At 43.2% G+C, this 26,474-nt stretch overlaps 3 protein-coding genes across 11 annotated transcripts in view; 1 reads left to right on the plus strand and 2 right to left on the minus strand.

The window, feature by feature from the left end:
• fcho1 (FCH and mu domain containing endocytic adaptor 1) overlaps positions 1-553 on the minus strand; it is a 60,454-nt gene extending 59,901 nt beyond the window's left edge. Inside the window, exon 1 of the mRNA XM_058388771.1 lies at positions 410-553. The gene's annotated coding sequence lies outside the window, so the exon portion shown is untranslated. The remainder of the gene's footprint in view (positions 1-409) is intronic.
• A 1,116-nt stretch (positions 554-1,669) lies between these two features.
• Positions 1,670-20,490, minus strand: znf692 (zinc finger protein 692). Of its 9 annotated transcripts, none has more exons than XM_058390320.1 (12): positions 14,073-14,525; positions 13,731-13,920; positions 13,374-13,405; positions 12,725-13,174; positions 12,559-12,646; positions 11,489-11,551; positions 8,922-9,047; positions 8,790-8,831; positions 8,082-8,160; positions 6,784-6,898; positions 3,406-3,505; positions 1,671-2,826 (listed from the first exon to the last, which is right to left on the minus strand). In XM_058390320.1, the coding sequence occupies exons 1-12, from the start codon at positions 14,134-14,136 to the stop codon at positions 2,616-2,618; spliced, it is 1,560 nt and encodes a 519-aa protein (XP_058246303.1). In that variant the 5' UTR covers positions 14,137-14,525; the 3' UTR covers positions 1,671-2,615. The 9 variants fall into 9 exon arrangements, 6 of the variants coding, with proteins under 6 accessions (XP_058246301.1, XP_058246303.1, XP_058246305.1 ...); XM_058390322.1 differs by lacking the exon at positions 14,073-14,525 and adding an exon at positions 20,124-20,490 and having other exon boundaries at positions 1,672-2,826; XM_058390321.1 differs by lacking the exon at positions 14,073-14,525 and adding an exon at positions 15,811-17,097 and having other exon boundaries at positions 1,672-2,826.
• On the plus strand, positions 17,241-26,474 carry lpxn (leupaxin). The gene is made up of 9 exons (XM_058390325.1): positions 17,241-17,318; positions 21,545-21,624; positions 21,755-21,807; positions 22,157-22,256; positions 22,436-22,669; positions 23,904-24,077; positions 24,190-24,271; positions 24,366-24,514; positions 25,435-26,474. Exons 1-9 carry the CDS (start codon positions 17,267-17,269, stop codon positions 25,699-25,701), a joined length of 1,191 nt encoding a protein of 396 aa, XP_058246308.1. The 5' UTR covers positions 17,241-17,266; the 3' UTR covers positions 25,702-26,474.

A 26,474-nucleotide genomic window follows, 5' to 3' on the forward strand; every position in this document is an offset into this window, starting at 1 on the left:
AAAGAACGGCATTAAACGAAATGTAGGACATGTCGAGAAAATGAGGAATAAACTATTTTTGTGGAGGTAAACAACGCTTCATTTGACACGAGGCCAAAAATAAATAAATGCTTCTTCATCAAATAGTTCAGAGCCAAACCTCCATTGACTAGCGCTCGATCCCAAACGGCGACTGGTTCCCTTCACGAGCGCACTACGCACGACGGTACATCAACGCCACGCGCACCCTACCTAGTGCACTACGGTAATCGATACCAAGCCGTTTGGGACACGGCGGTGTGGTGTGTATGTGCGTTGGAGATGAGATACAAAACCGAAATGTCCGTGAATTAAAAGAAAACATATACATTCTTATAAACCCGTAGCATTTCAAAAGGGTCAAAGAGAAAGGCATTCAACGTAGTTTTACCTTTTAGGAGAAAGAATAAAGACGATATGGTTCATTTTCTTTTCCCCCTCAGTGCCGGTACGACAGACACGAAGACTCCCGCAAAACCGTGCCGCGTTCAATGTGATCTGATAGTAAAGCGAGCCCCTGACAGCGTCCACAAAAAGTCCCCGCCCACCTCTTATATGACTGGCTGCTGTTTCTTCGCCACGCTAGAAAGGCATGGCAACCGTCAAAAAAGGCGGGATTCTAAAGCAAAGGAACGAGCCAATAGGATCGCGCGCTTGGTCGCACGGTCGACGCCCACCTGTTACAAAGCAGCGCTATTGGATAAAATAAACGCCAATCATAGAGTGAGGCGGAAACTAACGCGTTGGTTTAGTGTAATATATTTTTTAAATAAGAAATTGCCCTGACTGATGTGATCTGTAAATACAAATTAGTTATTATAAATAAGTTTATTATGATGTTTACGTTATATGAAGCCTTCTAGGATGGAAATGACTATAAAAGGACGCAGCATTAAAATATATGGACATACACTATATTGCCAAAAGTATTGGGACACCCCTCCAGATCATTGAATTCAGGTGTTGTGTTTCAGGACTCGGGCTCCGCCCCTTAGTTCCAGTGAAAAGAACTCTTAATGCTTCAGCTTCATACCAAGACATTTTGGACAATTTCATGCTCCCAGCTTTGTGGCAACAGTTTGGGGATGACCCCTTCCTTGTGGAGGAACTTGACCAGCCTGCACAGAGTCCTGACCTCAACCCCATAGAACACCGTTGAGATGAATTAGAGAGGAGACTGTGAGCCAGACCTTCTCGTGCAACATCAGTGCCTGACCTCACAAATGTGCTTCTTCTAGAGGAATGGTCAAGAATTCCCATAAACACACTCCTAAACCTTGTGGAAAGCCTTCCCAGAAGACTTGAAGCTGTTGTAGCTGTAAAGGGCGGGACAACTCCATATTACATTCATGCGCATGTAAAGGCAGACGTCCCAGTTTTGGCCTGGCTCACAGTCTCCACTCTAATTCATCCCAAAGGTGTTCTACAGTATGGAGTTGAGGTCAGGACTCTGTGCAGGCCAGTCAAGTTCCTCCACACCAAATTCACTCCTCCATGTCTTTATGGACCTTGCTTTGTGCACTGGTTCCCACAAAGCTGGGAGCATGAAATTGTCTGGGTATGAAGCTGAAGCATCAATGAATATTAATTTTAGACAAAAACAAAACATGATTCAGACTAAAATTTTAATTTGGGTAAAGTTTGTTATCATATGAATAATACTATGATTTCCAGCCTGATATCGTTTTTCCAAAAAAAATAAAAAATTGTAAAAATGTCTGTGGTCGTGAAATGCTCTTTTGTTGCAAACGACAAGACAACAAACTCGTGGCGTTTATTAAAAATTCCAGTTCAGCGATGAAGATTATACGTCTTTAAAAGAAAAAAAAAGCCACCAAAAGGATGATGGCATTCAATGATGAGACAGAGAGAGAGAGAGAGAGAAACAGAGAAAGGGAGAGAGAGAAATAAGGGAGAGATGAGGGAAAGAGAGAAAATAAAAGAGAGAGAGAGAGAATTGAAACTCATGGTACAGCTAGAAATGTGGTAGCTGCGATGGTGAAAAGTGAAAAAAACATGAAAAGAAGAATTTCCTTGTGAAAAGAAGAATTTCCACTGTGAAGGACGCTTGTATTTACGTTGACATCTTCAGCACGTAACGACCGTATTTAATCGTACGGGCATGTTCATCGTATAATTTAACATGGAAATCACGCTTCATCACACAGTCTGCTGCAGAAAGTTGCGTCAGATTTTATTAGCATCTCAGAGTAACCTAATCATCTCTCTCTCCATCTGCATTTATATTGAGTTACAGCCCTAATACCCGAGAGCTGCTGCTGTAATCATGAACACCATCCTGCTCTCATCCCAGGACTTATTCAATCTGCTCATGCTCTATATAAAACACTTGTCCTTGAATAGCTTAGCTTGTAGGATGAGGCGTGTTGTGGAATTTGGAGTATGTGACGCTGTACTATTTCCATTAAACCGACTGAGAGCACTCTAGAGATCACTGGGTTTTGACTGATTTGAGCTAGGCTCCGCCCACTTTCCTTAAAAGGCAACACCCAAAAAGAGGTCAGAGGAAGAAGTTTGTAAACACTGAACCATTTAATATTAGCGCACGCTTAATTATAACTCCAGGCTCAAGCAGGTCAAAGGTCATTGGCCGTAGACTCTTTAGGAAGGTCAGAGGTGACGTGATCTGGGTGACTCTTACTCCGATGAGCGGTCACGTTGTCCCTCTTCTCGAAGCGGCGGCCGCAGATCTCGCACGCAAACCGGTAGCCGCGCTCAGCGTCGTGTTTACGCATGTGCCAGTTCAGAGACGCCTTCTGACGGCAGGTGAAGCCACACACCTCGCACCTGGGAAAAACACACACACACACGAGAATGTAAGTTCCACATCCACTTCACTGAGACTGACAGACACAGAGGCCACTCCTACTTCACTGAGACTGACAGACACAGAGGCCACTCCTACTTCACTGGGACTGACAGACACAGTGGCCACTCCTACTTCACTGAGACTGACACACACAGGCCACGCCTACTTCACTGAGACTGACATACACTGGCTACGCCTACTTCATTGAGACTGACAGAGAGGCCACACCTGCTCCCCCTGAGAATGACACACAGGCCACACCCACTTCACTGAGACTGACACACAGATGCCACGCCTAGTTCACTGAGATTGACACACAAAGGCTACTTTCCCTTCACTGAGACTCACAGGCAAACAGGCCACGCCTCCATCACTGAGACTGGCAGACACAGATGCCACACCTCCATCCCTCAGATGGACAAGCACATAGGCCACACACCTTTACTGAGACTGACAGGTACAAAAGCCTTACCTACCTACGTTTATTCAGTCATTGTATGTGTGTGTATATATATGTGTGTGTGTGTGTGTGTACATGTGTGTGTGTATTCTCTTACTGCAGTGGTTTCTCTCCCGTGTGGATTCTGCGGTGGATGGTCAGGTTGCTGCTGGTGCGAAAGGCACGAGCGCAGAATTCACAGATGTAGTCTCTCTGATCTATCAAACACACACACACACATATCCATAACTTCGACATACAGCACATCTAATTCATCGTAACTACACACTTGCTTACATCATACATTGATCTCCTGACCCGGGTCGATAGCGCCGGTCAGATTTCACCCTCAGAGGAATTCCACTACAGGGAGGAAACATCAGAAATGTTTTACTCTGGATATTAATAACCATCAGGATAAAATACTGAATACTGAATGTTTTTTTTAAAGCCAAGTGAATAAATAGAGAGTATGGATCGGAGTATGAGGCGACGGTGGTGAGGAAAAACTCCCTGAGATGATATGAGGAAGAAACCTTGAGAGGAACCAGGCTCAGAAGGGAACCTCATCCTCATTTGGGTGAAATTGGACTATCCTTTATAAAACAGCAACCAACAGCTCTTGAGGAACTAACAGGTCAGTGTAGTTCCTGAGGTCTTTATAGACTTAGAACTAATTCCTTCCTGCCGAAAGCTGACCGATGCAATGGCACAGATGGCGTGATCGTCTCCAAGTGGTTCTATTTCTCCACAGCAGTCCCCTGAGTCACTGGCTGTCCACAAAGATCTACTTCACTGAGACTGACACACAGAGGCCAGGGCTCCTTCCCTGAGACTGACACAGAGGCCACGCCTCCTTCCCTGAGACTGACACACAGAGGCCAGGGCTCCTTCCCTGAGACTGACACAGAGGCCACGCCTCCTTCCCTGAGACTGACACACAGAGGCCAGGGCTCCTTCCCTGAGACTGACACACAGAGGCCACGCCTCCTTCCCTGAGACTGACACACAGAGGCCAGGGCTCCTTCCCTGAGACTGACACACAGAGGCCACGCCTCCTTCACTGAGACTGACACACAGAGGCCAGGGCTCCTTCCCTGAGACTGACACACAGAGGCCAGGGCTCCTTCCCTGAGACTGACACACAGAGGCCAGGGCTCCTTCCCTGAGACTGACACACAGAGGCCAGGGCTCCTTCCCTGAGACTGACACACAGAGGCCAGGGCTCCTTCCCTGAGACTGACACACAGAGGCCAGGGCTCCTTCCCTGAGACTGACACAGAGGCCACGCCTCCTTCACTGAGACCGACACACAGAGGCCACGCCTCCTTCACTAAGACCGACACACAGAGGCCACGCCTCCTTCACTGAGACTGACACACACAGGCCACGCCTCCTTCACTGAGACTGACACACACAGGCCACGGCTCCTTCCCTGAGACTGACACACAGAGGCCACGGCTCCTTCCCTGAGACTGACACACACAGGCCACGCCTCCTTCACTGAGACCGACACACACAGGCCACGCCTCCTTCACTGAGACTGACACACACAGGCCACGGCTCCTTCCCTGAGACTGACACAGAGGCCACGGCTCCTTCCCTGAGACCGACACACAGAGGCCACGGCTCCTTCACTGAGACTGACACACACAGGCCACGGCTCCTTCCCTGAGACTGACACAGAGACCACGGCTCCTTCCCTGAGACCGACACACAGAGGCCATGCCTTCTTCACTGAGACTGACACACAGAGGCCACGCCTCCTTCACTGAGACCGACACACAGAGGCCACGCCTCCTTCACTGAGACCGACACACAGAGGCCACGCCTCCTTCACTGAGACTGACACACACAGGCCACGCCTCCTTCACTGAGACTGACACACACAGGCCACGGCTCCTTCCCTGAGACTGACACACACAGGCCACGGCTCCTTCCCTGAGACTGACACAGAGGCCATGCCTCCTTCACTGAGACTGACACAGAGGCCACGGCTCCTTCACTGAGACTGACACAGAGGCCACGCCTCCTTCACTGAGACTGACACAGAGGCCACGCCTCCTTCACTGAGACTGACACAGAGGCCATGCCTTCTTCACTGAGACTGACACACAGAGGCCATGCCTCCTTCACTGAGACCGACACACAGAGGCCACGCCTCCTTCACTAAGACCGACACACAGTGGCCACGCCTCCTTCACTGAGACTGACACACAAACGCTACTCCGAAACCCGATGGGAAATTATGTAAATGTTCTTTTCACATGCACTTGTGCAACCAAAAACTCCAGAGGAACTAACAGTTCCTCAGGCGTAATTTCTAAAAGTTTAAAGTTAACAAATGATCTAGATAAGTGTGAAAAAACGTAGCTAGATATTTACTGCTTACCTTAATTCTGAGTAAACTGTTAATAAACTTGTACGTTTCGGTTCTTGAGCTGCTGCAGCCTAAGACTAGGTGTTTCCAATCCTATTAGGATCTGGCTGATCCATCAAGACGTTCTACCCCTGGTTGGAGTCTCGTCGCTTGGTGGTGCTCAGTGCTGCTGGAGGCGGTGGGAGCTCAAGTGGTTAAGGCTCTGGGGTCGTTGATCGGAAGATCAACGGAAGGTGCAACCACCAAGCACTGCCAAGCTGCCACCGTTGGGCCCTTAAGCAAGGCCCCCAACACACCCTGCTCCAGAGTTCTGCATCATGGCTGACCCTGTGCTCTGACCCCTAACCCCAACGGATGGGATATGTGAAAAAAGATGTGCAGTAATGTATATGGGACCAATAAAGACTACTTAACTAGATCTGTGTAGACAGCCTATGACCCAGGGGACTGCTGTGGAGAAATAGAACCACTAGGAGACGATCACGCCGCCTCTGCCGTTTCACCATTAGCATTAGTGCTAAGACTACAATGAACTCAGAAACTACACTGACCTAATAGTTCCATCATCAAGAGCTCTTAGTTGTTGTTGTAGAAAGGACTGTCCAGTGTCCCCAAATGAGGATGAGGTTCCCTTCTGAGCCTGGTTCCTCTCAAGGTTTCTTCCTCATGTCATCTCAGGGAGTTTTTCCCTCACCACCATCACCTCAGGCTTCTCATTAGGGATAAATGTTAGGGATAAATAGTAACTTTAAACTTCATCATTTTTTCAATGTTTCTATACTTCTCTAAAGCTAAAGCTGCTTTGAGACCATTATTATAAACTGAATTGAACTGACTGTTACTGGTTGCCATAGTCACAACGTTCATCTACGTTTATAAACTTATCTGCATCCTATCATACGAGATGAAGGAGAAGAAGCAGTGTGTGATCTCTGCCCCGACCCCCTGACCTCTACCGGCCGCTCCGTATTCACATGAAGCTCAACTTTTCTCAACCTCGCCGTGTCTCCGACGTGGACACGCCCACATCTAGCTGAGGATGCTTGAGGTCAATCATATTGAAACGAATAGCTCAGGTCTCTTTGTTTTTGCGACTCGCCGGACACGTGAACTCACCGCTGTGCAGCTTCTCGTGTTCTTTAAGGTGCTTCTTGAAGTTGAAGGATTTCCCACAGGAGGGATGAGAGCAGGCGAAGGTCTTCTGCTGGAAGTGCTGGTACTTCATATGGTGCTGAGAGAGAGATAGAGAGAGAGATAGAGATAGAGATAGAGAGAGAGAGAAATGTAGTAAAGAAGACTTTATACAAACAAATAATAAACCTTTAAGGACATTTACTCTACAATACAAAAGTCACACAGCTGGGTATGAATACAGGAAGGTTTGTTTTTATCAGAATATCCTGTGAGGAATAAAACTGGGTGTGTGTTGTGCGGTTACAGACAAATAATCACTGATGATAGCTCAGTTTCCTAAAGGCTTTTATTCCACTGAAACCACAGAAAACATACCAACATCCAGTGCTTCTTTTTCGTTTAGAGTTACCTTTAATGCTGTGGAATTTCCATGAAACTGTTTCTGTTCTGTTCTGACTCACGGCACAGCTGTATACAGCTGTCTTTTTGTCTCTTTCGGTCTTTCTTAACGTTAATAAGAGAAAACAAGCTTCATGCAGTGTGTCAGGTTACCAAAAAAGAACCTGTACATGAACTACGACCATTATTATATAAAATAATTTATATATTTTTAAAAAATATAGGTTATATATATTTTTTTATTTATATTAATATATAAATAATATATATAATACACATTATTTTTAGTTTTTTATATATAAAAATGATTTAATATATATAAAAATATATATTAAATAAATAAATATTATGTAATAAATATAGGGATAAAATTGTTTAATAATTTAATTTTATAATTTAATAATTTTTTTTCTCCTTTCTCTATTTCGGTAAAGCTGTTTTGAGACCATGTACATTGTATAAGGTGCTATACAAATAAATTGAATTGGGGTAAAATATGGGATTACATTCTATGACATGTTTTATTGGGGAAAGGAGAGTGACTATGATACTTTACATTAGTGATTATTTCATTATTTATCATTATTTTAAGGAGTCTCCAGTGTCAGTGAATTAGAAATGTGCGATTTTTCATTTTTACTTCAAAAGAAAATCCACTGATGTAATTCAAAGGAATAAAAAAATGTTTAGTGCTGCTTTAATCTACACGAGAAGAAGAACTAACGTGATGCACGGCTGTTAAATGTAACTATAAACGGATAAAACGTGAGGAGTAAAACTCTTCAGGACGCACTGTTACAGGTAAATAATCAACTTCACTGTGGTCCCAGTAATCCCAGTAGATCCCCGAGCATGAGGGTAGAATCCTGAATAACACTCACGTTGAGGTACTGACGGCTAGAAAATATCTTCCAGCAGCCGTCAAACTCACAGGGTAAAATCAGCTTGGGAGTTGGTTTTCTAAATAAAAAACAAAACAACACAACTGAATAATTATCAAAAGATCAACATTACAGTGGAATTCAAACTAAATACAGCCATAACATTATGACCAGTGCCAGGAAGTGAATAAGACTGAGTATCTCCTCATCATGGCACCTGTTAGTGGGTGGGATATATTAGGCAGCAAGTGAACATTTTGTCCTCAAAGTTGATGTTAGAAGCAGGAAAAATGGACAAGTGTAAGGATTTGAGCGAGTTTGACCAAAAGGGCCAAATTGTGATGGCTAGACCACTGGATCAGAACATCTCCAAAACTGCAGCTCTTGTGGGGTGTTCCCGGTCTGCAGTGGTCAGTATCTATCAAAAGTGGTCCAAGGAAGGAACAGTGGTGAACCGGTGACAGGGTCATGGGCGGTCAAGGCTCATTGATGAACATGGGGAGAGAAGGCTGGCCCGTGTGATCCGATCCAACAGACGAGCTACTGTTGATCAAACTGCTGAAGAAGTTAATGCTGGTTCTGATAGAAAGGGGTCAGAATACACAGTGCAGGACGGGTCAGGGCTGTTTTGGCAGCAAAACAATTAGACAGGTGGTCATAATGTTATGCCTGATCAGTGTATTAAACTGGAGTTTTTCTACTACAAACCTGTTCCTTCTGCTGCTCATCTGTGAAACCTCGTCTTTCTGTCTGAAAGATCAGTTTTAATGTGTTAAAATAAATAAACGAGACTTTAATGACTGTAAACTGCCTCTTTATTGGAAGAGATGTGAAAGCCACCTGCTGGATTTTCTCCTCGCTCCTGCTCTCCTCCTGCACTGCTCGGCTTTCCGCGTCTCAGGAGCATCTTCTGTCCTCTCACGCCCTCTGGTGGTGGAGTTCGGAACTGCAGCCTGTAGCACATCCCTGATGGAGACAAGAAAGCTGTTTGTAACACCGCGTCCCTCAAACTCCTCTTTATTAAGGTTTATAGGAGCTCGTTGTTATTTAGTCGTGCCTTAGAGCGGAAGTCCCAAGAGGCCACCAATTATTATATTGTTTATTTTTTCTTGTTTTCTTGTGATCAAGACATACAAGTTGTTTTCTCGTGATCACGACTTCATTTCCCCGACATAAAGGTTTTCTTGTGATTTCGACATAAAAGTTGTTTTTTTCGTGATCACAACTTAATTGCCTCGTGATCTCGACATAAACATTTTCTAGTTATTAAGACAATTTTCTTGCGATCTCGCCATTGCAAAAGTTCTTTTCTTGTGACCACGACATATAAGTTCTTTTCTCATTATTATGACTTAATTTCCTCGATGTAAAAGTTGTTTTCTCGTTATTACGACAAACGTTTTCTAGCTATCAAGACAATTTTCTTGCGATCTCGGCATAGCAAAATTTCTTTTCTAGTGACCACGACATAAAAGTTGTTTTCTCGTTATCGAGACGTAATTTTCTTGCGACTTCGACATGACAAAAGCTGTTTCCTCGTGATCACGACTTGATTGTCTCGTGATTTTGATGTAACAAAGTTGTTTTCTCGGCATTACGACTTCATTTTCTCGTGATCTCGGCATAACAAAAGCTGTTTTCTCTTAATTTTCTCGTGAATGTATCCGTCAGTGATCAGTCTGAGTGAATTACTGATCAAAATAATAGCCAATGCGATCATCCATGATGCTGCTTTACTGCGCGTTTACTGCCTCTAGAACACGATCTTATGCAAAAAAAGACAGAAAAATTAAATCGTGATCACGAGACAACAAGAAAGAAAAAATATAATAATGCATGGCCTCTTAGGACTTCCGTAGCATAAACTTATTTAAAGAAAAAAACCACATATCACATGATCTCAGAAACCCATACCATGACCTGATTGATCCCAGCATCTGTATTACATCACAGCACTCAGACTCACATATATATATACGTATATATACACATACATATACACTATATTGCCAAAAGTAGTCGCTCACCCATCCAAATAATCAGAATCAGGTGTTCCAATCACTTCCATGGCCACAGGTGTATAAAATCAAGCACCTAGGCATGCAGACTGTTGTGAAAGAATGGGTCGCTCTCAGGAGCTCAGTGAATTCCAGTGTGGAACTGTGATAGGATGCCACCTGTGCAACAAATCCAGTCGTGAAATTTCCTCGCTCCTAAATATTCCACAGTCAACTGTCAGCTGTATTATAAGAACGTGGAAGTGTTTGGGAACGACAGCAACTCAGCCACGAAGTGGTAGGCCACGTAAACTGACGGAGCGGGGTCAGCGGATGCTGAGGCGCATAGTGCGAAGAGGTCGCCAACTTTCTGCAGAGTCAATCGCTACAGACCTCCAAACTTCATGTGGCCTTCAGATTAGCTCAAGAACAGTGTGCAGAGAGCTTCATGGAATGGGTTTCCATGGCCGAGCAGCTGCATCCAAGCCATACATCACCAAGTGCAATGCAAAGCGTCGGATGCAGTGGTGTAAAGCACGCCGCCACTGGACTCTAGAGCAGTGGAGACGCGTTCTCTGGAGTGACGAATCGCGCTTCTCCATCTGGCAATCTGATGGACGAGTCTGGGTTTGGCGGTTGCCAGGAGAACGGTACTTGTCTGACTGCATTGTGCCAAGTGTAAAGTTTGGTGGAGGGGGGATTATGGTGTGGGGTTGTTTTTCAGGAGCTGGGCTTGGCCCCTTAGTTCCAGTGAAAGGAACTCTGAATGCTTCAGCATACCAAGACATTTTGGACAATTCCATGCTCCCAACTTTGTGGGAACAGTTTGGAGCTGGCCCCTTCCTCTTCCAACATGACTGTGCACCAGTGCACAAAGCAAGGTCCATAAAGACATGGATGACAGAGTCTGGTGTGGAGGAACTTGACTGGCCTGCACAGAGTCCTGACCTCAACCCGATAGAACACCTTTGGGATGAATTAGAGTGGAGACTGAGAGCCAGGCCTTCTCGTCCAACATCAGTGTGTGACCTCACAAATGGGATGTCACTTAAGTTCATATGTGAGTCAAGGCAGGTGAGCGAATACTTTTGGCAATATAGTGTATATATTATAAAAATACAGGAAGTAAACCCTGACCAGGATAAAAGCTTTTAGTGAGAACAAAAGAACGAATAAACGAATATTCAGTGTTCATAGTGTTCGTGAATCCCCAATATACACGTCTAATGTGTGTGTGTGTGTGTGTGTGTGTGTGTGTGTGTGTCAAGAGCGAAGAACACAACATTAGAAAAAGAGAAGAAGTTCATGAGGATGTAGGCGGAGTTTCAGAAGCATCTTTCTCTCACACTTCTACACTCGGACCCGATCAACACTGAATCACTGAGTCAAAGTGCAAATCAGGCTACAAACCTCTCCACAGGGTTCAGGAGCTCATCTCTGATATTTGAAGAATCGTCAGCTTCAGTCTCAGCGCTGCCACAAGATGTGTAGTTAGTCATATCTCATATCATATCAGATCATATCTCATATCAGATCATATCTCATATCAGTATACAGTTCTGCGGTGTATGAATTGTCAGATTCTGTGCATTAAGCAGCCTGAGTATAAAGCTTTACACTCTATTATGTGCCTCCTAATACAATAATATCTGTTTTCTCACATTAAGGCTTTCAAATTTATTCAGGATTTTCATTTTAAAACCTGAATATTGCTCTCAGTGTAGAAGAATATTTTATTACACAGTATGCAGCTACTTCTGTCCTGCCAAAACAAACAGATAAATAAACAAATACATAAATAAATTATGTACAGGGAAATTATTTTTCAAACAAATTTGCAGTCTGTTTTGCAGAATTTTGGAAAAAAAGAGAGGAATTGCAGGAAGTGTCATATTTTTTATATTTTCTATATAGTTTTCCCTTCACTACTGCACTGTCATTTTATTTTTATTTTTTATCCTCACTCTATTTTTATTCTATTTTTTTTTTTTTAATCATGTGTACTGTGTATGTGGATGTTACTAATACAATATGAACTTCTCTTTTGCTATATAGATTTGAAAATAATTACAATTTTTACTTTATTAAAGACACACACACACACACAGATATAGAGCAAGCATCATTCCCTCACTAGCTTCTCTTTTCATCCATTGTGTAGTAAATAAAGCTAAAAAACACAGCTTTTTATGATAGGTGAATTTCTCAGTCTTGAACTCTTCGACTGTTACAGAGTGCTGACTGTTACACCAGACACTCCATGGTTCTGTTTTATCTGCCGTACAGCACTCTGGGTGCACTCTGTTGCTACAGAAACAGTAACGTAACTCAAACCTGCGCTACTGACCGGGCTGCTGAGACTGGAATCTAACTGACCAATCAGAAGGGAGATCGCAACAGCGACGAGCAAGTTAGCGCCGCTGCCTCGTCTGTGCTAGTGTACAAAGGTGGAAAAAAAAAAGATTTCAACAAATCTGTACCTTATCTCTGTGGTTGAGGCAAGAAGAAGAGACGCATCACTTCCTTCCTGTGAAGCTGCAACCTGTACATCGCGGTCACAAAGTTGTTCTAGAAGTTCAGAAAGGTCACGATTTAACAGACTTAAAAAAATAAAACAAGATAGATATCTTGTATTTTGAGGTTTACCGGCTTCCTCATTTTCTCCTGAGGCAGGCGAGGTGACTCGTTCCGTCTCGTCGCTCTGTCCGAATCCATCGTTGACACTTCTCCCTCTTGCGCTCCTCGTCCTGAACACCTCATCCTGTTTCGTTCCTTTCCTCTGTCGTTCCCTGATCCCTGAAGGAGCAGCACTGCCTCGTTTACTCATCTCTCCGTCGTCGTCCCTCTGGGTGTGTATCGGACACCAGGTGAACGCGTGTCCGCCTTCGCAGACGTACCTAAGGTGCAGTTCTGCTGTTTCAGACAATCTTGTGAAGGTTTCAGGATCTTCCGCCAGCGGTCTCTCCTTCACTTCCTGTCTGCACGGGTCAGGTTGCAGTCTCGGGGTCGAAGGGCACTGCTGACCGTGACTGTGGACCAGCAGGATCAGCTGATCCAGAGAAGATACGGTTACAGAGACCACTTCATTCCCATCGCCTGCACGAGACACAGACGCGTTATCAGAACGGTTCCTCAAGGGTTCCTTGGACGAGCAATGGTTCTTGCTTTATAAAGGAGCTTTAGAGAAGCATCTCTGAAGAGTTTCCTCTGCTTTCAGGTGCTAGATGGAACCATATCTTTGAATACATTTATCTTTGATTTCAAATGCTTGTAAAAGGAATAGTCTTTACGTTACCTGAACCTGAGCTGCACACTTTACAGGAGTAACTGTTGGAGAAAACAAGGAACCAAAAATTTAATCCACCTTAAATATTCACCCATTCAAGTGTCACACTGATCCAAGCATTTACTACATTGCTTTAAAGTATAGAATTTAATAATAATAAGTAAGGAGTCTCCAGTGTCAGTGCTGTGAGGTTGTTTGAGACAGGGAAGCTTTCAGGGTGGATATCAATAGAGTAGTAAACGTTTATAGCTGCTATAATGTAAGAATATAAAGTGTAATAGATGTTTACATTTCTTTAGTGTTAAAGAATTTATCACTTCTAGTGGAATATTTCATTCCTTATTTCTATTGCAGCTCCATCATTACCTGTCCAGCAGGAACTGTGCCAGCTCAGAATGGAGAGAGAAACCCAGCTGGTCCTTCAGTTTACTCCAGCTGTCCGGCCATGAGCCGAGTCGCACCCGAAGCCTACTCCTCCTAGCGTCCAGCTCCCTCCGCCGCTGCCTGCGCTGAGCCTCTTTATTAGAAGCCATGATGGAGAGAAGAAATAAACGCCCTGGAGTAGGAATGTGAGTAAAGCAGATCGTTAATAAGGGCTCTGTGCTCATTTGAACAACATATCCGTTGCCTCTGAAGCTGTTGAGCTTTCTAGAACATTCAGGGGGTTTGGTTTTCTTACTTTCAGAGAAGAACATTCTATTACATTACCAAAAAACAAGTGTAGGATGTTCCTCAGGGATCCATACTCGGCCCTCTTCTCTTTTCTTTGCATGCACTGCTACTCAGTTAAATTATTAACAAATCTGGCTATTGCAGATAATACACTGCTTAACAAATCCAGCATTAAAACTCTAAAAGCACCCTGACCCTACGTTCACACTAGCAAGTGACAGGTTGCTCATCTTGTCATTTTTCTCTTTTTGCATGTGAGGTCTGTCCAAAGTGATTTATTTCTTATTAGACTAACCAACTAACTATATAAAGTTTCTATTGCAAACTAGCAAACCCCAAATTAAACAATACACTACTGATCTGTGTGAACATTGGTTGAGTTACATGTTATGCTCCTGCTAACTGTACTAGCTACACTATATTGTCAAAGGTTTTGGGACACCCCTCCAAATCATTGAATTCAGGTGTTGTTTTTCAGGGGTTGGACTCGGCCCCTTAGTTCCAGCTTCAGCATACCAAGACATTTTGGACAATTTCATGCTCCCTTTTTTTGGGAACAGTTTGGGGATGACCCCTTCCTGTTCCAACATGACTGCACACCAGTGCACAAAGCAAGGTCCATAAAGACATGGATGAGTGAGTTTGGTGTGGAGGAACTTGACTGACCTGCACAGAGTCCTGACCTCAACCCCATAGAACACCTTTGTGATGAATTAGAGCGGAGACTGTGAGCCAGACCTTCTCATCCAACATCAAAGTGCTTCTAGAGGAACGGTCAAAAATTCCCATAAACACACTCCTAAACCTTGTGGAAAGCCTTCCCAGAAGAGTTGAAGCTGTTATAACTGCAAAGGGTGGGACAACTCCATATTACATTCATGTGCATGTAAAGGCAGACGTCCCAGTTTTTGTCTCCACTCTAATTTATCCTGAAGGTGTTCTATGGGGTTGAGGTCAGGACTCTGTGCAGGTCAGTCAAGTTCCTCCACACCAAACTCACTCATCCATGTCTTTATGGACCTTGCTTTGTGCACTGGTGTGCAGTCATGTTGGAACAGGAAGTACCCACAAAGTTGGGAGCATGAAATTGTCCAAAATGTCTTGGTATGAAGCTGAAGAATTAAGAGTTCCTTTCACTGGAACTAAGAACCCAACCCCTGAAAAACAACACCTGAACTCCATGATTTGGAGGGGTGTCCCAAAACCTTTGGCAATTTTTCAGATACAAAACCCGCAATTGGTGGAAAAACGGATCTGGCAACCCTCTAGTATTAGCCTTTATTTGCAAAAATATTAGCCATCGCAAACTGAGGGGAGGATAAGATATTAAGAGCTGTTTTTTAGGATGTGACATTTAAACACCGTGTTATTACTTTAATATCATATAAAAAAATATTTCTGTAACAAGACTTAATAGGTTAGAGTTTCAATACAACACCTTAATTATTTAGTCAGCTTAGATAAATGTCATTTTAGTAGTATGCTAACGAAGAACGGTCACGTGGTTACATGTCGCCATGGTGACGTTCCAACGCTGCATACTACCGTACTCTATAGTATCTACGCCCGGCTGAATGCGTACTGTTTAGCCATACTATTTAGTGCGCTAGTGTGCGATTTTCACCGTCGCCATTTTCCTTTCTATTTCACTCACCTTGAATGAGCGAAAACAAATGTCGACAGTTATAAGCACGCAAATAACACTAATAAACCGACATAAACAAACACGAAGTTAAAATCAGGTGCTCGTTAAAGTAGGTACACGACCGCTTACCTTCTTATCATGCACGCTTTTTTAATAGTGGGCCCCACCTGCACTTCTCCGTTGCCCTTTTAAGCAAGCTAGCGTGAAGTCTTTCAGCGAATAATAAAAACACAATAAATACGGAAAAACCCGTCTGTAATAGTGTAAATTTAACCAGGATAAACAAAAGCATTCACTTTAATTCATGTTTTGCTTTAATGCCCGTCATGGAAGTCAAAATATCCACGGTAACCCCGTTAAAAAAATCAGGAAGTGTGTGTTAACAGCAAGGTTTCATGGGAAATGTAGTCTTCTGGAGCAATCCATGTCCCCATCCATTTATACAGTATATACTGATGTTGCACCGTTTACTTCTTCTCTAAATGACTTTATATGATCACAAGTGTTCGTTTTTTTCTCTGCACAATATCTTATTTGATATACAAGCTATAAAGACATAAAGATTTCACAAAATTTGTGCTATATTCATTATACCCAGATTGCGCGCGCTCTCTCTCTCTCTCTCTCTCTCTCTCACACACACACACACACACACACACCTTCCTAAGATGCACAAATTATGTATTAATTATGAAGAGATCAGCACAAACATTTTCAGTAAGTAAGCGCTCTATTCTGGTAATGATCTCGGTGGATCCGGAGTCTCTCCTGGGATCACTTGGCGTGAGGCAGGGATCTACCCCGGCCACCATGCGCATGCAGTCACTCTCAGGAGCAGGTTAGACCATGCAATCTAATTACCCTCTGGTTTTAGGGAGGGGAGAGCAAACCTGAGAACCTGGAGGGAATCAGAGAGCGTACAGGAAGCCAGAGAACCAGGAGGAATCTGGAGAACCCAGAGGATATCTGAGAACCCAGAAGAAGCCAGAGAACCTAAAGGAATCTGGAGAACACAGAGGAATCTGGAGAGCTCAAAGGATATTAGGGAACTCAGAGGAAGCCAGTGAACCAAGAAGAATCTGAAGAAAACCGGAGGATATCAGAGAACCCAGAAGAAGCCAGAGAAACTAGAGGAATCTGGAGAACCCAGAGGTAACCGGAGACCCCAAAGTACACCAGAAAACCTGAAGGATACCTGAGAACCCAGACTAATACAGAAAACCTGGTGGAATCTGGAGAAACCAGAGGAAACTCAGGAACCCACTGGAAAACAGATAACCTGAAGGAATTCAGGTTTTGCAGATTCAAAAAGTAGAAGAAGCCCAGAAAATCTGGAGAGACAGAAACTCTAAATGTTCTCCTAAGGCCTGGTTCTTGTTCAGTTCAGGGTCATGGCTGTCCTGGAGAACTGATCGCCAACATGAACGCAGCGGTAAAAGAGGAGTAAATGTGATCATAAGAAATATAAAACTCTCTGATGTGAATATAAACGCTCTAAACGATGGAAACAGGAAGCTGTGAAGTTGTGAGGTTTGCAAAGTTGTAAGAATTTAACAGGAAGAGGAAGTTACAGTTTCAGTGGTTGATGTTGTGCATGCCCAAAGTAAATCACACTGCCGTTGTCATGGACGAACTCGGTGAGTAACTGCTTAAACCCCTTCACTTCTTTTGGCTGGAAATTGTGGAGTTCTTCATGAATTTGTGCCTTTATCACCAAAATTAGGATGTGTATAATTACTGAGGTGTTCCTTCAGGTTCTCTGGTTCCTATCAGTTTCTCTGGTATTCTCTGGGTTCTGTTGTTTCCTTTTGGTTCTCTGGTCTTCTTTAGGTTCTTTAGTATTCTCTGGGTTCTGTTGTTTCCTTTAGGTTCTCTGGTTGTCTTTAGGTTGTCTGGTTTCCTTCAGATTCTCTGAAAACCTCTGGATTCTCTCAGATTGTCTGAAATCTATGGCTTAATTTTGGTTCTCAGGTATTCTTCAGGTTCTCAGGTTTCCTCTAGGTTCTCTGAATTGTGTCTTTATCTCCAAAATCAGGACGTGTATAATTACTGAGGTGATCCTGAGGTGATCCTGGAGGGTTTTTTTTAGTAGCTAGTAGATGTTACGAATCGTATGGAATCGTATGTTGAAAGCAGATTTATTCAGGAATTTTGATTAGAAAATGGAATAAAAGAAAAGCTTTTAACTGAGACAGACGAAGCGAAAACCTGCACAATGACAATAAAACGAAATGAAAAAAAATTCCAGAGCAAATCTTTCAGTCTATGAAGTCGAACAGATTTCACAGAATTTTCACAGAAAAGTCAGAGCGACAAACGTGACCCAAATCTCCATCTGTACTGTATCTTCTGTACCATATCTTCAACAAACTCAGTGTGGTGCCTACATTTACATCCTCAGTTGGGGGATTAGTGTCACAGGAAACACGCCGACTTTTTCCTGTCTGATACTGAAACCCTGAGCGTTGGTCTGAGCTGATACCCATCAGATATTTTTATCTTTAATAACTATGAAGATTTAAAATGTATTTCTTCTGGGTTCTCCAGATTCCTCTGGGTTCTCTGCTTTCCTCTTGGTTCTTGGGTTTCTTCCAGGTTTGTTGGTTTCCTTCATGTTCTCTGATTTCTATCATGGTTCTCTGGTATCATCTGGGTTCTCTTGTTTTCTTCAGGTTGTCTGGTTTCCATCAGGTTCTCTGGTATTCCCTAGATTCTTTTGTTTATTTCATATTCTCTTATTTCCTTTAGGTTGTCTGGTATCCTCTGGGCTCTCTAGTTTCCTTTAGGTTCTCTGGTATCCAGTGTGTTCTCTTGTTTTATTCAAGTTTTCTGGTTTCCAGCAGGTTCTCTAGTATCCTCTGGGTTCTATTGTTTCCTTCAGATTCTCTTGTTTCCTTTAGGTTCTCTGGTATCCATCAGGTTCTCTGATTTCTATCATGGTTCTCTGGTATCCTCTGGGTTCTCTTGTTTCTTTCAGGTTCTCTGCTATTCTCTGGGTTCTCTGCTTTCCTTCAGATTCTCTGGTTTCCTCAGGGATCTCGTTTTCTTCATGTTCTATAGTTTTCTTTAGGATTCTTTAAGATTCTCTAGTATTCTCTTGGTTCTCTTGTTTCCTTCAGATTCTCTGGTTTGCTTTAGGTTCTCTGGTATCCTCTGGGTTCTCTTGTTACCTTCAGGTTCTCTGGTATTCTCTGGGTTATCTTGTTTCCTTTAGATTCTCTGGTTTTCTTTAGGTTCTCTGGTATTCTCTGAGTTCTCTTATTTTCTTTAGGTTCTCTGGTTCCTTCAGGTTCTCTGGTATCCTCTGGGATCTCTTGTTTCCTTTAGGTTCTCTGGTTTGTATCAGGTTCTCTGGTATCCTCTGAGTTCTCTGGATTCCATCAGGTTCTCTGGTATTCCCTGGGTTCTCTTGTTTTCTTTAGGTTCTCTGAAAGGTTCTCCTTCAGGTTACCTGAAATCCTCTGGATTCTCTGCTTTCATTGAGGTTCTCTGGTATTCTCTGGGGTCTCAAATTTCCTTTCAGTTTTCTAGTTTGTTCTGGGATCTCCACTTTCCTCTAAGATTCCCTCAGATTCTCTGGTATCTCTGGTTCTCCTCCCAGAACAAGGCTTTGAGTCTTCTCTATAAACACAGCTTACCCGAACCTGCAGCCATCGATTCTAACCTAAAAGTCGTATGAAGCAGAAATACAATACAAATCATCTCTGGATTAAATGCAGTGTAAACATTTACAACTCCAAACCCGTTTCCATCTGGTACAGGACTAGATGAAATTTCTTTACCTTGATATCCAAATCAGAATTTTTCATTTTATCTATCTCGACTTGATGCACTTCAAATTACACTAGTGGAAAATGTGAGCTTCTGTTTTAGAGACAAACTTCAGAAAATTAGGGATTATTTAGGAATCAAGATGCTCAAAGACTATTTACTTTGTGGATCAGATTTTGGGAAATGATTGACCTTGTATTTAATGAAAGAAAATAAAATAATAAATAAAATTTTAATTTTATTTTATTTCTTTAAACCATTAACCTGTTTCAGTGAACATGTAAAGTCATATAGTGTTGTGCAATTCTCATTTCTTTAAAAAAAAAATAAAAAATCAGTTTCCTGTTTTTGTCACACAGTGAAACACGGCCGCTTTACTGTATTACTGTATCATGATACTCACAAAATGTTACTCTAACACTGATAACATATGTGTGAAGATTATTACATTTTCGCTCACTCTATAATAACACATACTGTGTGTGTGTGTGAGAGAGAGAGAGAATTAAAAATGTAACTAAATACAGATAAACTATTATTTATTTAATTGTTATTTAATTGTTATTTTATTTTATTTTATTTTATTTTATTTTATTTTATTTTATTTTATTTTATTTTATTTTATTTTTCTCAGAAATTCATAGTCGTAATGAAATGCTGCAGAAAGTCACCTGTTTTTCACCTTTCCACCATCTTAAAGAAGGGACGCCCGAACAGCCACCATTTACTAGCCATAATTCCTCCGTCCAGCTGAAGTGACTGCATGTCAGCGGGTTTGTGGTCCAGTGGACATTTGAGAGAGCGAGGAAATAAGCATGCTCGGTTTTGCAGAACATTACTGAAACCTGCTTATTCCCATTTTAGACTTCTCGTTTGTTTTTGTTTTTTTTCCCTTATCTCCCCCCAGCACGAGGCAGCGCACGCTAACGGTGCAGATTCCTCGCGGTTCAATCGCGATCGTTAGACATTACGTTACTGAGGGTGAAATTTCGGCCATTTGGTTAGTTCCACATCTGCTGCTGGGGGAAAAGCAGTAAAGCCTGAATCACTTCCCCTGAAAAGAGTGAAGGTGCATTTAAAACAGGATGTGTGTGTTATGTGTGTGTGTGTTGTGTGTGTGTGTTTAGCTCTTGCTTAGTTACTAACAACTGACTTAACACCGCACACAGACGTTATCGTTTCCATAGTAACAGCTCTTTCACAAGGATTTACAACCTTTATGTGTGTGTGTATGTGTGTTTGTGTGTGAGACATTTCTGTAAGGAGTCTCTGATGTAAATATAAAGTTCTAAATATAAAGTTTCTCACTGACATGATACGTTGTGGTTTATCAGCTTTGATAGAGGAAACTGAGAATCTGTTAAGGGAACAACTGTTTATAGCTGCTTTATAACGAAACTGGTTCCTGAAACTAACGTTGCTTTGTGGATGTTTTGTAACATGTCCAAGATAAACATATAAACAGGTAAACATGCTTCTTTAATTAGTGCAGGTTAGTTCTAATCAGCTTACTTCAGTTTTGTTGACTATATAAATATACACCAATCAGGCATAACATTATGACCACCTGCATAATATTGTGTTGGTCCCCCATTTTGCTGATAAAACAGCCCTGACCCGTCGAGGCATGTCCTCCACTAGATCCCTGAAGGTGTGCTGTGGTATCTGGCACCAAGATGTTAGCAGCAGATCCTTTAAGTCCTTTATGTGACCTCACAACTTACAGTACTTAAAGGACACTTTTGATAGATACTGACCACTGCAGACCGGGAACACTCCACAAGAACTGCAAGTGTTTTGGAGATGCTCTGATCTAGTGGTCTAGCCATCACAATTTGGCCCTACTGGTCAAACTCGCTGAAATCCTTACGCTTGCCCATTTTTTCTGCTTCTAACATCAACTTTAAGGAAAAAATATTCACTTACCGCCTAATATATCCCACCCACTAACAGGTGCCATGATGAGGAGATCATCAGTCTTATTCACTTCACCTCTTCATAATATAATGAAGTCATAATGTTATGGCTGATTGGTGTATTTCATTTCACTTCTTTATGAATGTAAAAGTAAATGTGATTGTACCCTACACAGACCTGCTGTTGGAGGAGTTGGCTGCAAACACCAGCAAAAAGGATTCGGATAAAAAGCTCAACCTAGACCTGTCTGCTCAGGTCAGGACCCTGACACTCACCAGAACATCCAGCATGATATTTCATGAATATAATTTGCATGTCATTATAATACTGACAACTCTTGATATTGACATAAACTCTTTAACATTGATAACTCTCTGTTATTCAGACCTTAGGTAGCGGCGCGACATCCGGACAAAACACCAGCAAAAATGTGTACAGGTAAGACGTCTGTTTAAACTGTTGCTATTTTTGTAAGGAATAAAACTTTAGTGTGCTGTTATAGGAAAATAATCAACAGCAGGGTGGTGCTGTGAGAAAAATTTTTCTCTTTACACTTACTCCAAATTCTTCAGGTTTCCACTTACTCCAAATAAGATGTGGCTTATTAACTTCGATAGAGGAAACTGATTAAGGGAACCACTACTTATAGCTGCTGTAACGAAACTGATTCCACGAACTTTGTTTCGTGGATGTTTCATAACATGCAAACGTAAGCAGATAAAAGTGCTTTTGTAATAAACTCCTTCTGGAAATGTTTGTTAAAATCATTTACTCTCTCCATTCTCAGTCAGCTGCCTGCTCCGGTCTCGGCCGAGGTGATGAGCCCCGGGACGGCCACTCGAGAGCTGGACTCCATCATGAATGAGCTGCTGGGTCTTGACCTGGAGGTGAGTTACAGCACTCAGTCTGAATTTACTGCTAAAATCCACTAGAGGGCAGTACAGCTCCAGTAGGATTGTTCACTAAATGTGGCATTTGATTGCAAGTCATGTTTCTGAAAGATGGTATTTTATATAGAATATAATATCATATTAAAAACTAAAAAAACCTTCATCCTGTGTCTAAGGTCCCAGATCAGCCACCACTCACTCCGAAGTCTGAAAAAGAGAAAATGCCAGAAGACAAGAAGGAAACCACAGGAAACAGCAAGCAGAATGATCCAGGAGCAGAGAACCTGTCCAAAAACAAAGACATAATTGACAACCTTCTGGGAACGCTGAGCTCGGATATGGAGAAGATGGGAGTGCGCACTATGGCCAAGGGACACTGCGCTTCCTGTGGGAAGTGCATCGCTGGCAAGGTCAGTGAGACAGGCAAGGCAGACAGAAAAGCAGAAAGAAAGGCAGAGAGAAAGACACTGATATAGACAAACAGACTATCTATCTATCTATCTATCTATCTATCTATCTATCTATCTATCTATCTATCTATCTGTAACTTTATCTAGTAAATGCTGAAATATATTTATAAACACCTTGTGGCTCTTGGTCAGCACCTGGTGGCTCTTGGTCAGGTGGGTCCAGTTTGACCATGGGTCACTTGTAACAGGTGAGGGAGGTGGGGCAGGTGAAATTGATTTGTCTGTGGGTCAGTTAGGAAAGGTGAAGGAGGTGGGACAGGTGGGATTGATTTGTCTGTGAGTCAATTAGGAAAGATGGAGCTCTATGTCAGTTGGGAAAAGTGAGGGGCATGGGGCATTTGGGACAGGTTTGGTTTTGGGTCAGTTGGGACAGGTAGAGTATGTGGTGCAGGTGGGATAGGTTTGGCTCTGGGTGGGTTGGGAAAGGTGAAGGACATGGGGCAGGTGGTAGAGGTTTGGCTCTGGGTCAGTTGGGAAAGGTGGTGCAGGTGGGAGAGGTTTGGTTTTGGGTCAGTTGGGACAGGTAGGGTATGTGGGCCAGTGGGATAGGTTTGGCTCTGGGTGGCTTGGGAAAGGTGAAGGACAAGGGGCAGGTGGTAGAGGTTTGGCTCTGGGTCAGTTGGGAAAGGTGGTGCAGGTGGGAGAGGTTTGGTTTTGGGTCAGTTGGGTGAGGTAGGGTATGTGGGCCAGTGGGATAGGTTTGGCTCTGGGTGGGTTGGGAAAGGTGAGGGACATGGGGCAGGAGGTAGAGGTTTGGCTCTGGGTCAGTTGGGAAAGACGGTGCAGGTGGGACAGGTTTGGATTTGGGTCTGTTGGGACAGGTGGGGTATGTGGGCCAGTGAAATAGGTTTGGCTCTGGGTGGGTTGGGAAAGGTGAGGGACATTGGGCAGGTGGTAGAGGTTTGGCTCTGGGTCAGTTGGGAAAGACAGTCCAGGTGGGACAGGTGGGATAGGTTTGGCTCTGGGTCAGATGGGAAAGTTGGGGTAAATGCATCATGTAGGACAAGTGTGGTGGGTTACATAATTTTGGCCCTTGGTAAGGTGGGACAAGTGTGGCAGGTATTGGGGCAGGTGGGGCAGTTTTGACAGGTGTAGAAGTTGGGGTACGTGTGGCACCTTGTGACAGGTTAGTACTTGATTTTCACCTGAACCCAATGTCCTGTCCTGTGTGTAGATGATCACCGCTCTGGGGCAGGTGTGGCACCCGGAGCACTTTGTGTGCGTGGTGTGTAAAGAGGAACTTGGCACTAAAGGGTTCTTCGAGCGGGATGGGAAGCCGTACTGCGAGGCCGACTACCAGAACATGTACTCACCTCGCTGTGCGTACTGCCAGGGCCCGATTGTACAGGTAACACACACCTGTACACTACTCTACACCTTACACACCTTCACACAGATAAGCGGTTACTCATCCTCAGTTCAGCTGTATTGTTAAATTGTGTGTGTGTGTTTCTCATAAGAACATCCTGACGGCGATGGACCGCTCGTGGCATCCAGAACATTTCTTCTGCAGTCACTGTGGAGAACGTTTCGGAACTGATGGTGAGGGAAATAACACAGCGTGACAGCACAACACGCTACCTCCTGCCCTGTGTGTTTAGTAATGTTACTTTGCTGGTGTTGTGTGTGTGTGCAGGATTTATGGAGTGTGAGGGGAAGCCATACTGTCCCAAAGATTTTTACATGCTGTTTGCTCCGAAGTGTTCGGGTTGCGGCGAGCCGGTCAGGGATAACTACCTCTCAGCGGCAAACGGCACCTGGCACCCCGACTGCTTCGTCTGTGCTGTGAGACACACGCACACATACACACACACACACACTTTAGCCTCAATATTTTAAATAGCAATGCCGGGTGGAAGCGTTAGGTTCCATGAGCAGATTTATTAAATCGAAAGGCAGGGTCCGAAAACCAGGCAAAAGTCAAAACCAGAAGCAATAATCAGGGCAGACAAAACCAGAAGCAGTAATAATCCACAAACCAGCAAAAATAGAGAAAGAGGCAAAGGTCAAAAATCCAGAAAATCTAACAACAATAGTGCATGAAGCAAAGGCTTGGTGAGGTCAACTGGGGACAATACTTCGCGTCGGACATAGTATGTACTCTGCTTATATATCCGGGCGGCAACCCGGAAGTGCATTCTCTACCCCACCCCCCCACCCCCCTCTTTTCACCTATTACATATCACTTTTCTTTCTTCCTGTATCCCTGTCTTATATTCTGCTTTCTCTCTCCTGCTTTCCCCTATTCCTTTTTTCAGCTCTGTCCACTTCCTTTCTTTCTCTTCCCTCTTTCTCACAATATCTTATTAGTCATGATGTTTCTTTCTGTGTTTTAACCACTGCCCCCCTTCTCTCTTTTCTTCCATTTCTTTAATTTTCTCTCTATCTGTATCCCTCTTCTTTCTTTCTTTCTTTCTTTCTTTCTTTCTTTCTTTCTTTCTTTCTTTCTTTCTTTCTTTCTTTCTTTCTTTCTTTCTTTCTTTCTTTCTTTCTTTTTCTTACTTTCTTTCATTCCTTTCTCTCTCTCCCTCTCTCTCTCTCTCTCTCTCTCTCTCTCTTTCTCATTCACTCACTCTCTATGTTTCTGTCGTCCTCTGCCCCCCACCACCCCAAATTTATTCATGATGTTCAAGTTTCTTTCTGTATTTTAACCCCCCCCACTCTCTCTCTCTCTCTCTCTCTCTCTCTCTTTCTCTTTCTCTCAGGATTGTCTGAAGCCTTTTGGCGATGGCTGTTTCATGGAGTTGGATGGTCGTCCCCTGTGCTCCCAGCACTACCACTCCAGGATGGGGACGCTGTGTGCCACGTGTAACGACCCCATCACCGGCCGCTGCATCTCCGCCCTGGGACGCCGTTTTCACCCCGAGCACTTTGTGTGTGCTTTCTGTCTGCGTCAGCTCTCTCAGGGAGTCTTTAAGGAGCAAGCCGGGAAACCTTATTGCAACACTTGTCACACCAAACTCTTCCTGTGAAATCAGTTATCTCTGGTTAGTCACGGTCCCGGAGTGCGTCAAAACAATTATGGGGAAAGAAAGAAAAAAACAAGTGAAAATACAAAATACTGCATAATCCTGCAGGCTTAATTATGTAGAACATAATATAAACTCTGATACATCTAGCTTAAAAAAGCCTTTGTGTTCTTCTATGCGTTCATGTCCTACTAGGAAGTTCGTATTTACGAGTTGGTAAATCAGGTTCATTCAAGTCACTTCAGTCTCTTCTGTCACTATTTGAACCCCTTGAACTTTACAACCTGGAACTTTGTTATATTTCAAGAATTAATTAGTAGCATGTCATGGTTTGTTATGGTTTTGAGTTTATTGCTCTATGCTGTCCCCTAGTGGAATCACACAGACTAGCAGTTTAAGTTCAATTACAGTCCACAAAACAATTTAAATCACAGATGCAAAATTCGTCTCATGGCCCAGACTAGATCCTTCACGAGGCTGGGTCTGAGACATGAGCCATATGTTTTGGCACCCCTGATCTATTCAGCTGCATGTTAAACTGTGGATAAACTTCACCATCAATTTCTAGAATGTTCTGTGAAATGTTGATATAAAAGAGGTGTGTGGGTTAAATCATCAGCTTTCTAAATCTTTCAGTAAACGACCTGGAAGTTATCAAATTATAACAGCATGATTTCTCCTCTATTACTCTTTCACACAACATGGCTGTCCTCATGCTGAGAAACTCCGCCAAATAAAAGCTTCAGTGTATGAAATAAAGAGGTGGTTACACAAGA

The sequence above is a fragment of the Hemibagrus wyckioides genome, linkage group LG05 (assembly GCF_019097595.1).
Source record: "Hemibagrus wyckioides isolate EC202008001 linkage group LG05, SWU_Hwy_1.0, whole genome shotgun sequence".
Classification (NCBI taxonomy): domain Eukaryota; kingdom Metazoa; phylum Chordata; class Actinopteri; order Siluriformes; family Bagridae; genus Hemibagrus; species Hemibagrus wyckioides.